Source organism: Triticum aestivum, chromosome 5A, assembly GCF_018294505.1.
Source record: "Triticum aestivum cultivar Chinese Spring chromosome 5A, IWGSC CS RefSeq v2.1, whole genome shotgun sequence".
Taxonomy (NCBI): domain Eukaryota; kingdom Viridiplantae; phylum Streptophyta; class Magnoliopsida; order Poales; family Poaceae; genus Triticum; species Triticum aestivum.
In genome coordinates, this window is record NC_057806.1 from 596,849,710 (window position 1) to 596,861,742 (window position 12,033).

General features: G+C 41.8%; 2 protein-coding genes and 1 long non-coding RNA gene across 3 annotated transcripts in view; 2 read left to right on the plus strand and 1 right to left on the minus strand.

Moving 5' to 3' along the window:
- Positions 1-1,399, plus strand: part of LOC123107877 (uncharacterized) — a 2,592-nt gene extending 1,193 nt beyond the window's left edge. Inside the window, exons 3-4 of the long non-coding RNA XR_006451782.1 lie at positions 705-797; positions 1,302-1,399. This is a non-coding gene — a long non-coding RNA (uncharacterized lncRNA). The remainder of the gene's footprint in view (positions 1-704; positions 798-1,301) is intronic.
- Positions 1,400-5,078: 3,679 nt separating this feature from the next.
- LOC123105136 (uncharacterized) lies at positions 5,079-8,784 on the plus strand. Its single transcript, XM_044527140.1, has 9 exons — positions 5,079-5,513; positions 5,818-5,898; positions 6,192-6,239; positions 6,321-6,638; positions 7,408-7,579; positions 7,681-7,900; positions 8,118-8,242; positions 8,315-8,359; positions 8,448-8,784. The coding sequence occupies exons 1-9, from the start codon at positions 5,152-5,154 to the stop codon at positions 8,568-8,570; spliced, it is 1,494 nt and encodes a 497-aa protein (XP_044383075.1). The 5' UTR covers positions 5,079-5,151; the 3' UTR covers positions 8,571-8,784.
- Positions 8,785-9,174: 390 nt separating this feature from the next.
- On the minus strand, positions 9,175-10,804 carry LOC123105137 (CCG-binding protein 1). Its single transcript, XM_044527141.1, has 3 exons — positions 10,496-10,804; positions 9,888-9,961; positions 9,175-9,734 (listed from the first exon to the last, which is right to left on the minus strand). Exons 1-3 carry the CDS (start codon positions 10,725-10,727, stop codon positions 9,411-9,413), a joined length of 630 nt encoding a protein of 209 aa, XP_044383076.1. The 5' UTR covers positions 10,728-10,804; the 3' UTR covers positions 9,175-9,410.
- Between the last annotated feature and the right edge of the window lie 1,229 nt (positions 10,805-12,033).

Consider the following 12,033-nt stretch of genomic DNA (forward strand, 5'->3'; position numbering starts at 1 on the left):
CCCAGTAATTTCATTCAAGATATCTTAAGGAGAAATTTGGTTTTTGGTGAACTGAAACAATATACCAATAAAAAATTAGCGCTTGGCTGTACATATGAATGTTAACTTTGTTAAAATAATTCTCCCTTTATAAGAGAAGATTTCTTAGTTCAAATATATTTTTTGAAAAAATATAGTATTTTCCTGATAAACCTTTTGATTCCTCAACATCCATATCTCAGAAGGATAATAGTGGTGTGTTTATGTTGCTTTGGGTCTCTTATCACTCGGATCATTCATCAGAAAAATATTTAAAAAATAATTCTATTTTGACGTTTCCTTTGTGTTCATTGTTCCATCATAGTAGTTTAGGTTCACATGAAACCAGACCATATGTTTCAGTTTCACTCTTTGGACCATGATGGTGTTGTGCAAGGTGGGCTAGATCGTAATGCTAAAAGAATCAATGGAGGTTATTGGATAGCTTTTGGATTCTCCAAAAAATAATCTAGCAGATGGATGATCCTATTATCACGTATGGTGGTGGTGTGCAAGGAAATGGAGCAGCATGATGGTAGCTAATGCTGTTATCTTCACATGTAAGATGTATGAGCTTCAGTTAGTCATGCTATTATCATGTATAGTCAAAAATGATTAGTTTAATCGGAATTTAGAGTTTCATTCTTAGTTCTCTGAAATATTGTTTTTATATGTAATTCCTGCAGAGTGTAGTATATTGGGAGCCAAGGCCGAGTAGCAAGCCATGTGTCACCGCAAGGACAGGAGCGAGATTTAATTAATTGTATTTGCAAGATTTGGTCTTCCGTTCTTGTTTTCTTGGTCATCTCACAGGTTTTATCACTTACATTTCCTTCTATGGTGGTCTGATCATTGTACTTTGGGACATTGTACTTTTAGGACGTAATGTGCACTTCTGGTTGTTATTTTAAATTGCTCATGTCTTGATATGTCTTTCAAATTCTTGACATCTGCGCCAGTAGCCTAAACCTCCATGGCATGCTCCATCGGAGTATTTTGTTTGTTGCACAATTTTCAAGTGCGACCTTCCAATTTATTTTGTTGTAACTATAAGGTTTGGCACCTCAGATAAGTTCTCGAAATACCAATGTCATATTTCAATTAGAAAATAAGTTTTAGTTTGATCATGCATGCAATTGTAATAACCCTACTTTGAGCTTTTATGTACTGGTTTAAATAGTTAAATCTTCTAGATTCTTTTGCATATTTTCTTGGAATTATACTATGAGAACATCTTAGTTTTCACTAAATGATAAAATACATTTTCTATTTCCGTAATACAGGTCATTAGTGGTCACTTGGGATGGGTGCGATCTGTATCATTTGATCCAGGGAACAAATGGTTTTGTCCTGGTTTTGCTGATAGGACAATAACGGCAAGCCCCACAACCTGCATTCCTTTCCTAGAAATTTAAGATGAATTCATGTATACATGCAAGTAGTTGATACAACAACCTATTAGTTACTCGGATGCTTGCTCTATTGGTGTCTGCATTTTTTAATGTTACATGCATCTATTTTTATTACATAACGTTTTTCAGCTGCGGGACTCCACGTTGATGTGCTTTTTACCTTAACATTTTATTATCTGTTTTTGTTTAGGCAAGGAAGAAGGTTGCAGAGCACGGATGGATGTGAAAAGGAAGGGGATGGATGAGAGAGGAGAGAAGAGGGGTGAAAGAGGATACATATGGAAAGAGGGAGAAGGACAGGGTGGAGGTGCTTCTTGAGGATTATTGTCGACTGATTTCATACTCTCTTATAAATTCATGGTTAGCTAGGTAAACCTTTTGTACAACAGCTCTTGTTCAAAAGGAAGTTTGATTTTTCGGCTTCTTATTTTAGGTCAATATCAAGAACAGTTTAGTTAATTTAGTTTAATGTTTATGTTTGAAATTGACTTTTACCATTCTGGTTGAATGGGGGTGTGGATAGAAGAGATTGCGAGTCGGGTACGGTGATGCCAACATTGTATTAGGGGCAGATAGATTTAAGTTCCGTCTTATGTCCATGAGGATAGGATCACTATTAAATCATCAGAATAAGTTTGCTCCTGTTGCAACGCATGGGCAATGGGAGAAATGTGATGTCCATGTGAGTATCTAAAGGTAACAAGTTATACATGATTAGTATTGTGCACGAGCTACTCGTGAGTCAATTGAATTTTGAATCTTTGCAAGTTGATTTTTGGGAGAACACAAGTGCAACCTGAGGCCGAAGTCGTTGATGGCACTACGAGATGCAATGGCGATGCCGAAGGCGTCGATGGCACTGCGAGGCTGAGCCCTCGTAGGAGACAAGGACGACACTTCGAGCGGTAGTGAGGAGTGGCGTCATAGTCGGAGGCGAGGAAGAAGGTTTGTAGGGGTGCGGTGGTTCACCAAAAAAATCTGGTCGCTAGGCGGTAGTGAGGAGTGGCGTCATAGTCGGAGGCGAGGAAGAAGGTTCATAGGGGTGCGGTGGTTCACTGGAAAAATCTGGCCGCTAGGCTGGTTCAGAGGGTTAGTCGGGGGTGGCGGTCGCGGCTAGCGGATCGGCAGGCGGTGGCTGGCTGTTAAGGAGGAAGAAGCCCAAGGTAGAAGACAAACAACAACCATTCGATGAAGATCCAATGTTGCTCGAGCAGTGGCGTCATAGTCGAAGGCGGGAAGAGGGTTGACAGGTGTGGGTGGTGGTGCGATGGCTCGCTAAAAAAATCTGGTTACCGGGGTGGTCCACAGGGATAGTCGAGGATGGCGACAGGGGAGGGCAGGGAAGCAACGCGGTCGGGGGTGGTGGCGATGGGTGGATCAACCGGTTGTAGTTGGCGGTTCAGTAGGAGGAAGAGGTCAGGGGTAGAGGATAAACAACAACCATCCGACTAAAGACCTAACAACCCTCATAAATCAACTTTGCATCAAATTTTCATAGTCTGACATATAACTGACACCCTTAATACCGAGATATTTAGAATATTTTTGATCATATTTATATGAAAAAATACCATCTTATGCAATACTAAAGTTATACATTATAAAAATTGAACTCGTGATGTGCATCTAATGATATTGATTCCGTATTGTGATTTTTTTTTGTATTTTCTATAAAGTTGGTAAACTTTACAAAGTTTGATTTTAGACAAATCTTATATGCGAGTAAAAGGACCGGAGGGAGTACTATGTTGCTTTCTACATGTCTTCTTATGGCCTTATTAAGGATCTTCATTTCTATGGGTTTAAACACAAGATGTTATTTTTGTAGCACATTTCTGATAAGTTTTTCTTCTATAAAGCTATAATTTCAACCACATTCTAAAATATAAGTGGGATTTGATGAGAAGTAATCATTGTGTTTGTTCATAATCTATCAGACACGACAACGTTCATGTCGAATGTGTTCTAGAAATGTTCTTTGATAAATATGTTTTTAGCTATTAATATTTTAGTATGGTCATAAATTTATCAATTCACATATCACTTCGATAAACAATTTTTAGTTGGGAGAATCAAGAAAGAAAGAAAAGAAGAGCGCTTCAAGGGTAAAAAGGTAGTTGCCGATGCATCCCATCGTGCAACATGGTAAGTAAAGTATTTTGTCTATTGTTATCATGGTTTATTGTTGTTTCTAATAGCTCCACTTGTAGATTTATCTTCCCTATGCATTCATCGGCTGATACATCTTGTACGTCATCGACAAAGAGGTACGTCGTCTATATATTATGGACCCTATTCAAACATCACAATAAACGGCAATGTGTTTAAAAGTTTGAGGCATGCACTAAAATTAAAAAGTTTTGCAAAGGATTTCAAAGAAGCACTCAAAATAAAGCTGTCTGGTTGGAATTCCAATATATCTAAACGGCAATGTTTATTTCCGTTTAGTATTCCAACAAGTATAGATGGTAATGAATTCATAAGAATTTTTTTTTATTTTTGTTATCACTATATTTTTTATTTATTAATTTAAAAAATTGCAGGAATGTGTTTGCCTATTTTGTTTTTCATTTTATGCTCTGGTGGAACGGTAAAGAATTGGTCAAGCCGGTTTGCACGGTGAGTATTGTCCGTTACATGTTTTAAGACCTTTGGCGTGAACTTCTCATACTAACTATATATATTTGTTTGTGCAGAATGGGTATGAGTTGAGGAAGCAGTTTTTACTATACTTGCTAAAACGTCGTGGGAATGAAGCTAAAGAAAACTTTCCAGATATTGTGAAAGAATTTCTTAAGCGCATCATCTAGATATTGATAGTTTTGTAACAGATGTTTAGTTCGAACATCGCTCAGTTTGTTACATGGACATGTTGTTAATCTTTAGTTTTGTTATCAATTTACATTACAAAATTGGACTTCAATTATTCAATAATTGTGTTTGTGTTATATTGTTTGTACATATGAAATTTAACATGCAACTTTTGTAAACTATTTTAAGAGCCCATGGCAACGCACGGGCACTCTACTAGTTAGGAGTAGAGATATGCAAATAAAATTCTTCTAGCAAAAAAAACCCACCTAATTAGTCTAAGTTTTGCATTTTTTCATAAGATATTTAATAGCGGCATGATCAGTGTGAACAATTACTTTAGAACCAATAATATAAGATCTGAATTTATCACATGCAAATACAACTACTAAAAATTATTTCTCAGTAGTAGCATAATTTTTTTAAGTACTGTCTAGAGTTTTACTAGCATAATGGATGACATTCAATTTCTTATCAATTCTTTGTCCTAAAACAACACCAACATCATAGTCACTAGCATCACACATAATTTTAAAAGGCAAGTTCCAATCAGATGATTGAACATGCTATGTTTGAACTCCAATACATTTTGCCTCTTGCAAAAATTGTTTTTGGGATACAATGTTTTTTATTAAAATAATTCCGGGATGCCGTCAATGAGTTTTGGGGGACAGCCGGTTGCGGTATGTGCCAGAGATGTTCCAACCCGAAAAGAAATGGGCCCTACGACGTTCGCGGCCCATAACAAGCAAAGTGTTCTTCTATAACTCATTCACTCAGAAAAAAAAAAAGGAACCCCCTCAAATCAAAGAAAAAAGAAGAAGAAGAGGGACCCAAGCGCACATTCCGCTTGTTTTCTTTTTCTTTCCTTCTCCTCTCATCTAGGGTTTCCCTAATCCCAGCCGACACCATGCCACCCCGTCCTCCAGGCAGCCTCGGCCGCGGCCGCGGCCGCGGGCTCGGATCCCCCGTCGCCAACCCCGTGCCAACCAGTCTCGGCGCCGGCGGCCGTCACCTTCCGCGCCACCGCGTACTGCACTTTGATGTTCCCATCATCAACGGGCGAGAGATTATTTCAGTCGATTCGAATGGGCCACTCACCGCAGCTCGTTCTAGCTCGGACGACGGGCCAGTGATCTTTGTGGACGTAGATATGGACGGGAGCTTCTTGACGGACCATGATATTCCTGGCGAACCATTTGAAAGCATGGACCAACTCATCCACGCGGCCAGTGTCCACTTGCTCGTCGCCTCCTGCTGTGATCTGTCTCGGTATGCCCCTCCCGATGCCTTCATCGTCAGTTTTCTTTTTGCGATCTACTCGAAATCGAGTTGTTTTGCGAATCGATATATGGGGATTGATTGCTTTGGGAAGCGCGGCTGGAGGGTTGTCGCATAGATCCCTCTGTATTTCTATCCATGTTGTAAGGCCCCAGTAGATGATGACAGATCTGCCCGCTTTTTTGGCTGGCCATAGCACGATGATAATATGTAAATCCATCTCCTAAGATGTTATCCATCTCCCAAGAAATATTAATCGTTCTTCTGCTAACTGAACCTGCTTGTTCCACTTCAGATATGAGGGAGGCACTGCATCTTCACAGATGCCTGTTTCAGAACTCCAGCATCTCCACTATGAAGCAACCTGTGATCAGCCGTATGACCACTACGCCTCCTCTGTGTTATTTATTCCTAGTCTACTTGATACCCAATTGATTTGTTTATCGGTGTATGCTTGATTGGGCGCCTAGGGGGTTCTCGTACAGAGTTATGATTGGATTTCTCTCTGGTAGATTAGGAGCTACCTGTATATTTCTGGCATCTCTATAAGTTTTTATAAGGATTTTTTATCTATTTACTTGGCCATTGCGCAATGTTAATATGAATTATTCAGTCATCCCCCAAAACCATTTGTTGTTGTGCTGACCTTGCCTGCTTGTTTCCATTCAGCTGCGAGGCGGAGGATCATGCGCCTGCATGCTCACAAACACCACCTTGGTGAATATGCCCCACTTTCACTTTGAATTTATTGATTTTCTATTACTAGGGCTTGGCAGTGAAGTCAGTGTTTTGCAACAGGAAGCGGAAGAAAGTAGATTTATGGCATGGACAGGACCTCTCATCCTCGAAGGACTTGCTCAACACTATAACATTGCAGGAATCATCCACTGCGACTTCCTCGTCCTCTGTGCAGATGCAGGCTCAGCCTTGGTGCTGTCTTTCATCATCACCTATTTGGACATTGGCCCAGTTTGATTGGGGAATCATATTTTTCACCAGGGTCGACCTGAAGGGTTCTTTCCACACAAATCCTCATGTGGGTGGGTCATTTCAGAGCTTACAGGATGCTTACAATGCTATCGACCTTTATCTAAAGGAACATCAGGATCCAACAATGTAACCTTCCTGAACTTCATTCTAGACTTCATTGGTTTATTCATCTTGTTTTGTATGTACACCTGCAGCTGATTACGTTCAAACAGGGAGATGTTGTGAATCAGACAGGGCGATCTTGTGACTTCCCTATGTGATTTAGTCCTTGAAAGATAATCACAATTGATACATCCATGGATCAGGAATAGAACGAGTTGACAGAAAAAAAAACATCCTACGTTATTTATTATTTTGTGCTTTGGGAGAAACATTTTCTTATGATATTTTGTGAGAGTTGTCTAGATACTGAATAAATCTTAAGCACAGCTGAGCTTACCAAACTGCATATAGATACTATGCTGCCACTTTGTATGTAGGTACAATTTTATTTGGATTGTCTGGTACAACTTCCTTTCCTCGTGAACAAAACAATGGTGATATCTTTTTATAGTGCGCCAAGAACTCATAGGCATGCAAATGTTCAGTTTTGTATCTTGCTTTTGCTGATTATTACTGCCCCTAAGCTACCTTAGAGGTAACTTGGAAGCTGTTTGATCCTACCGAAGACACAAACTGCTAGTTCACTCTAAACCTATGTTGAGCTGATTAATGTCGACATATAATACTCCCTCCGTAAAGAAATATAAGTGTTTAGGTCACTAATAGATCACTACTTCTATTAGTGACCTAAACACTCTTATATTTCATTACGGAGGGAGTACTTAATATCACTCCATATTCTCCTCTTCACTGAAAACTACTAATCTTATGCTAATGCTCTGATTTAAACTAGGTTCACTGGTGTTTCTCGACTGGAAAGGGTAGTAAGGCTATCTCTTAACTATCCTGATGGCACAAGGAAGAAGCTTTTGGAATCGCAACAAATGGATGAAAGGCGTGATTGGAAGCGCCAGTTGGTTCAAACTTTGGTGGACAAGCATAATGATTACCACCATCTTTCAGGGGTTTGATCTCTGCCCCTCTCTCCCGCACTCATTTTTCTTTTCTTTTCTCCAAGGTTGCATAACAGTTGGTTGCTGATCAGATTGATGTTTCTTAATTTCAGGATCTTGCATATGAACTCAAAGATGTTGTGTGCTTGAAATCAGTTGCTGGGGGCAATGGCCATAGGTACTATCATATCAATTTGACTATGAAGACTAAAGGAGCTGATGATTCTAACTGTGGTGGCGGAGATCTTTTCTTTGCTGAGTTCAAAATCAAGGGGGGAGAATATGTAGAACTGGTGGTCAGCTGTTTCTGCATGGTTGAACCTACTGACAACGGTATCGTGTACTCTTCTTTTGACCTACATATCTTTCAAATATCTCATCACTTATCCTTGAGCGCATTTGGAATATCTCAAACTGGTCCTTGTGGCAACGTAATATCCACGTGCACATGCTTTTTTCTTTCCCCTCTTAATTGTCAGTCATTCCCTGTGGTTGTGCTTTGTTGATTTACTCGGCGGTTCACTGACAGTCTTGCCAAAAATAAATAAAGGTCATTGCTATGGTTGTGATGTGAAGCACCCCAACAATTCTGCTGCATATACTGGCGCCAAAGCTAGCTCTCAGTGTGTATGTTCTCTGTTTGGTAATATGGGATTGCCGGTCCGCGACGAAAGCGTACGTATAATGATGACTTTATTTGTTCCCACTTTGTTGCTCTGTTCATAATTAACTTCAATGTCTGTACAGTTGGAAGAGGAGGAAAGAAGGGTAAGGCGTTTCTACGAGACCCAGGTAACGAATGCCACTTCTTATGCGGCAGCATAGTACCATTTGCAGCAACATGATGTTGGTTCCTTGGTTGATTGTTCTTTTTGTTTAGGGTCTCGATGATCCGGATTTCGTGGAGAAAGAGAGACCGAGGGCACAGATACCAGTCAAACCATTCAGCCCTGCTGATTGTGTGCTTGAATATCGGGCCGTGCCAACTACGAGGGAAGACTAAGTTAAGTAGGGCGCTCAAGTGGAAGGCTATGGAATCCCTTTTGAACTTTCATGTGACTGAAGGAACATAGTACTGTACAGTATGTTTTAGACCTTTAGTGTTAAGCTTGTCAGGCTGTAGGCTCAAGTATGTTCTGTTGCTAAGACACCAAAAGGGAAAGGACGTTTGGCTTGAGATGTTAGTGGTTGCTCATCAGAATTGGATCCAGAGACAATCTGATTGGCTGTCTTTCAAATTCGAAACCACTTGCTGCTTCTGTTTAGATGTGAATGGATTTACAGGTCAAAGCGAGCACAAACCAAACAACCATGTCGCTTCCTTCAAGTTTTACCAGCAGGCTGCAGGTTTTGGGATGGATGGATTGGCTTCCTAACAAAATTAGAGTACTCTCTTCAACTCACACTTGAAAGTTTAGATCATACTATGAGGAAAATACATCAGGTGTTCGCTACAAAATAAATGCAACATGGAACATGTGTGGAAGAACTAAAATTTTGGGGGTTGGGGATGGGGGTGGGGGATTAAAGAAATCTCTTATCAGATTCATCAGCCAACAATTAACACACACACACACACACACACACACACACACACACAATAGTACTAGTAGTCAAGAACTCTATTCCCAAACACATATATACAGAGATACATTAGCAGGTATCTGAATCTAAAGAGAAGAACTCGACACCACAAGAAGCACACACCATTACATAGTTCCATTTAACCACTCAGCAAAAAACAACTAAGCAGGCAACAGCAATCCAAGCTTCCATGCTCGATGCCAGGAGAACAGAGCTTCAAGCTGTACATCTGGAAGGCAAGGCTGGTCCATGGAGTGATTCAGTCAGTCTCATGGTCTGGGCGAGGGGTATACCAGTCAGGGAACCTCCCCATCCTTCTCAGCAGCCTCGTGTAAGGAGACTCCGGCATCAGAGCCTCCTCATCCTCGTCGATCTCTTCCTGCGTTTTCGGCAGCCCATCAGGGACGGGGAAAGGCCTCGGCTTCGCTGTTTGCCCCGGGGAGTTTGATGGCGCTGAATTGTGAGCTTTCTCGGCCATCTTCTTCCGTAGGTCTGACCGGTGGTGGATGCTGCTTATGAGGTACCTTGGGTCTGACCGCGAGTCCTTCACCATCCTTGAGATTTCTTCTTGCGGTAGCTCTTGCTGGGAAATGGGGAAGAGTGGTTAGTTGGATTGGATCGCCGCAAGTAGCACGCAAAGGTACTAAATATCTTGCAGAGAGTGCAGCATGCTCATGATGAATTTGGTAATGTTGATTTATGAAAAGATGATTTTGGCTGCGGTGCCGGTGCATACCTCGAGTTTGTTGAGTTCAAAATAGGCATCCCAGCAGCTGCAGCAATCATCGCCTTCAAGGGTCGTGCAATAATCTGTACCCAGATAAGATGAACCACTGTTAGAATTCTTTTAGATCCAATTAACACTGTTCAAATTCAGAGTCGGCAACTTCTTATACAGCTTAATCTGTTATGAAATGCAATTGTTAGAACTCTGATCGGCACGCACACACAAAACTTAAATTGGAGCGCTGACTGTAAATGACACAATTCACATCTCAGGCTAACTAATTAATATGAAACTATTTAGCTGCCGCCGTTAGCACTCTATATATTTGACTTTGTTACATACTGCTTTGTTACCACCATGAAATTAGCACTCGAATTTACACCAAACCAAACAAGCTTTTAACAGTAAGGTCTCAAAATTAAATGAACACGCGAAACGCTAAACAAGCAAGCAACAGAACCGAAACCAGATCTAAGCCAGAAGTCTAAACTAAACCATTACTAGCCGGCTTTAACCTTGACAGGAAGCCGCATCACACTCACATGCACTAAGAAATTCAGAGAAAAATAATTAATTAGAAACTCGTGCCCTACTCAAAGAGGAATTAGAGGGGATACCTGTGATGTGGTCCTTGGTGCGCTGGACGAGAGGCTTCTCCTGCTTGAAGAACTCGTCGAGGATGCTGCGGCTGGAGCTGAAGGGCTCCCGCTTGGGGATCGAGCCGTAGTCCCGCAGCACGCGCACCGCCACCGAGCGCCGCCCGGGCGTGGCCGAGGTGGCGGTGGCGGGGTACGCGGGCGTCGTCGCCGTCGCCGGCGACAGCGGCCGGAGAGCGGTGGATGAGAGCATTTTGGTGTTTGGTCCTTGTCTCGTCGCTTTTACTTCGGTGGGTTTGCGGGGAGTGGATTGGCTCGAAGTTTCTATATACAGGGGAAGAGTAGAACGGATAAGGATCGGCTCTGAACCTGAGATCTATGTGTCACAGGAAATATTATTGTATTTTTACCCCTTTTGCGATATGACCACCTAATATACTCCCTCCGTTTCTTTTTACTCCGCGTATAAGTTTTGGTCAAAGTCAAACTACACAAAGTTTGACCAAATTCATATTAAAAAATATGAACATCTACAATACTTAAACTATATAATATGAAAATACATTTCATGGTGCATCTGAAAATCTTGATTTCATATTGTGAATGTTGATATTTCTTAATATAAAGTTAGTCAAACTATGCAAAGCTTGACTTTGACCAAACCTTATATGCAGACTAAAAAGAAACGGAGGGAGTATAATTTTAGCACACACATCCTTCGAGCAACTCTAGCAGATGTGTCATGTATGGCCGATCACCATGATAATCGTTAGTATGATGATCGGTAAAAAAAGGCATTCTAACAGAATCATCTCATGCGTTGCGATCTTCAAAATTAATGGAGTCATCTTCAAAAACCTCGTAGTTGACTGTGGAGGCCCGATTTGCAGTGTGCTCCATCGCCGACTATCAGCGTGAGATGGAAGTTTTCATCTTCTTTATCCTCGCACCACAACCGGATTTGAAGCTCTGTGCCGCCCTTACATGCACCATCGCGCATAGATAATCACCAACGAGAGACGTGACGCATCACCGGCCCTATTAATAGCACGACCGCTCCCTTGGATTCCCATGACGGGCTGTCGGACGGACGCCACAAGGCATCACCTCCTCGCCATACCGGCTATAAAAGCCCGGTGGCAAGGCATCCCAATCACCAACACCCTAGCAAGCTCCTCCACTCTTCCCAGCAATGTCGTCGTGTTGGGGTGCAACAAGTTGGTTGAATGTGTTGTCGGATGCGAACCTTCCGCCTAGGCATCGCGCACCGATGGCGCGAACTCTCTCCGCACCACACTAGCCTCGGCAGTCGCCGCATCCTCTCCCACGGTGTGCATGGCGCTGGTGGCTCCCACGACGATGGACACAAGGGATCTATCACAGGGTTTTTTTGCCGGAAAAAAAGTCGGCAAGCTATGTCCAGTACGGTGCAACACCTAAAAGCAAATCCGGTGAAGAAGAATGAGATGGAGGCAATTAGCAAGTAGTTGTGTCGCGGGAAGGTACACCTAGCACTCGAGAAAAATTCATACCTAGCCAAGCCAGTCTACCCATCGGGG